A 1,891-nucleotide genomic window follows, 5' to 3' on the forward strand; every position below is an offset into this window, starting at 1 on the left:
CCCTTGACTAACTTGACCAAGAAACAAGGAAAGTATATTTGGGATGTTAAGTGCGAGAGTAGTTTCCAAGAGCTTAGGAAGCGATTGACTATAGCTCCAGTTTTAGCTTTGCCTAGTGGAAACGATAGCTACACGGTTTATACCGATGCTTCGAAAGGGGGGTTAGGGTGCGTGTTGATGCAAAATAGAAATGTGATTGCCTATGCATCTCGGAAGTTAAAACCTCACGAACAGAACTATCCAACCCATGACTTGGATCTTGCAACTGTTGTGTTTGCTTTGAAGAAATGGCGACATTATCTCTATGGTGTAACTTTCGAGATCTATACGGATCATAAGAGCCTTAAGTATCTGTTTTCACAGAAGGAGCTAAATCTAAGACAACGTCAGTGGATAGAGTTCTTAGAAGATTATGATTGTACAATTAACTACCATCCTGGAAAGGCCAACGTTGTAGCAGATGCTTTAAGTCGAAAGGCTTAATTAGCGAGTTCCATGGTGGGAGAGTGGAGCTTGTTAGAAGATGTATGTGAATGGAAACCTCGTCTGGAACCGAAGAAGGTGATTTTTGGAAATATTGAGGTGAAGTCGGCTCTGTTGGATCGGATCAAAGAGGGCCAAGTGAAAGATCCAATGGTGCAAAAGTGGGTGGAACAAGTGAAGAAAGGGGAATTGCCTAACTTTAACCTAGACCTTGATAGAGTTTGGAATGATGAATTTAGAAGCCCGATTGAAAGCCAATCGTAAAGGTCTATTGAAAAGTTTACGAGGACACCAGTTATCGTTGTTGAAATTATTTAGTAAAACATCTTCTCAAAGTTTGTAGTACTTACGATTGATTACTATATTACACAAACACACAACATTGTACACGTAGTATTTGCAATGCTATTAATGCATTTAAGGTTTAGGAACAAAGGTAATTTCGATACCACCTATGGTCACAACACCTCTTCTGGGGACCAAAGTGACCAAAATGCTGTCAAAATCATCAGCTTCCAATTCCTCCAACACCCCTGAAATCGTAAAACTACGGGAAGTGGTAGATTTCTTGCCATGTCCATGGGCCAAGATGTGGAAGCTTCCTAGAGACTTAGCCTTGCACGGATTACACTTACTCGTATGGTCTTCGTTCACAAACACATCGAACACCACAGTTTCTCCTTTATCAAATTCGATTCCCTTAATCTTCAGCACCTCTTCTGCCTCTGCTTTCTCTTGTCCACCCCTTGACTTCTTAGGCTGCTCAACCACGAAGCTAATGGGTTTCTCTAATTTTATTGGCAGCACTTCACTAGCCTTAGGTACGGACACCTTTGTCAGGTTCAGGCCCTTTCTATCCGCTTTTGGCTTACAATCTAACCAAGAAAGTGGCAAGTCAGGATAGGTATATCCAAGCTTGGCCAGATTTGTGGAATCTTTAACCGTCACTCTAATGGGTCTCGTCGTCTCGTTCAAGAAAATAAAAGAGGAATTTAACCTTAACCAATCTGGGTCTTCAATATTTTTGCGTTTCAAAACATTGTCATAAATGTACCACATTCTATCAACGTTGGCATGGTGAACATAGAATATAAGGTCTCGGTCGGCTGCATATAAGACGCCCATGTCCTCGTTGTTAGGCTGGAAAAGGTCGCCAACCCAATCGTGCACATTATTGTGGGGTTCAGTTTCTATGGAACCAGCTCCTGGATCGAGATCACCACCCCCCAACAGTGGCTATCCGAAGAAAAATGGAGCCGTGGACGAGTGAGTGATCATTTGAGTGTACATTGTGCAACAATTGTACTGGATTTGAGTCTTGGAGTCGATGCCCGAATCGGTGCCTTTGTAATTGTAAGCTAAATCCACCACTTTAGGAGGCAAGTGTTTTGGGTTGCGCAAGCAATCG

At 42.4% G+C, this 1,891-nt stretch overlaps 1 protein-coding gene across 1 annotated transcript; it reads right to left on the reverse strand.

Annotated features, from left to right (window-relative positions):
• Positions 1-900: 900 nt before the first annotated feature.
• On the reverse strand, positions 901-1,608 carry LOC113724426 ((+)-larreatricin hydroxylase, chloroplastic-like). The gene has a single exon (XM_027247330.1). It carries the CDS (start codon positions 1,606-1,608, stop codon positions 901-903), a length of 708 nt encoding a protein of 235 aa, XP_027103131.1.
• Positions 1,609-1,891: the final 283 nt, after the last annotated feature.

The sequence above is a fragment of the Coffea arabica genome, chromosome 2c (genome assembly GCF_036785885.1).
Source record: "Coffea arabica cultivar ET-39 chromosome 2c, Coffea Arabica ET-39 HiFi, whole genome shotgun sequence".
Taxonomy (NCBI): Eukaryota; Viridiplantae; Streptophyta; class Magnoliopsida; order Gentianales; family Rubiaceae; genus Coffea; species Coffea arabica.

Excerpts from the sequence above, each read along its gene's own strand:
- LOC113724426 (XM_027247330.1), bottom strand. The coding sequence starts at position 1,608 with ATGGGCGTCTTATATGCAGCCGACCGAGACCTTATATTCTATGTTCAC.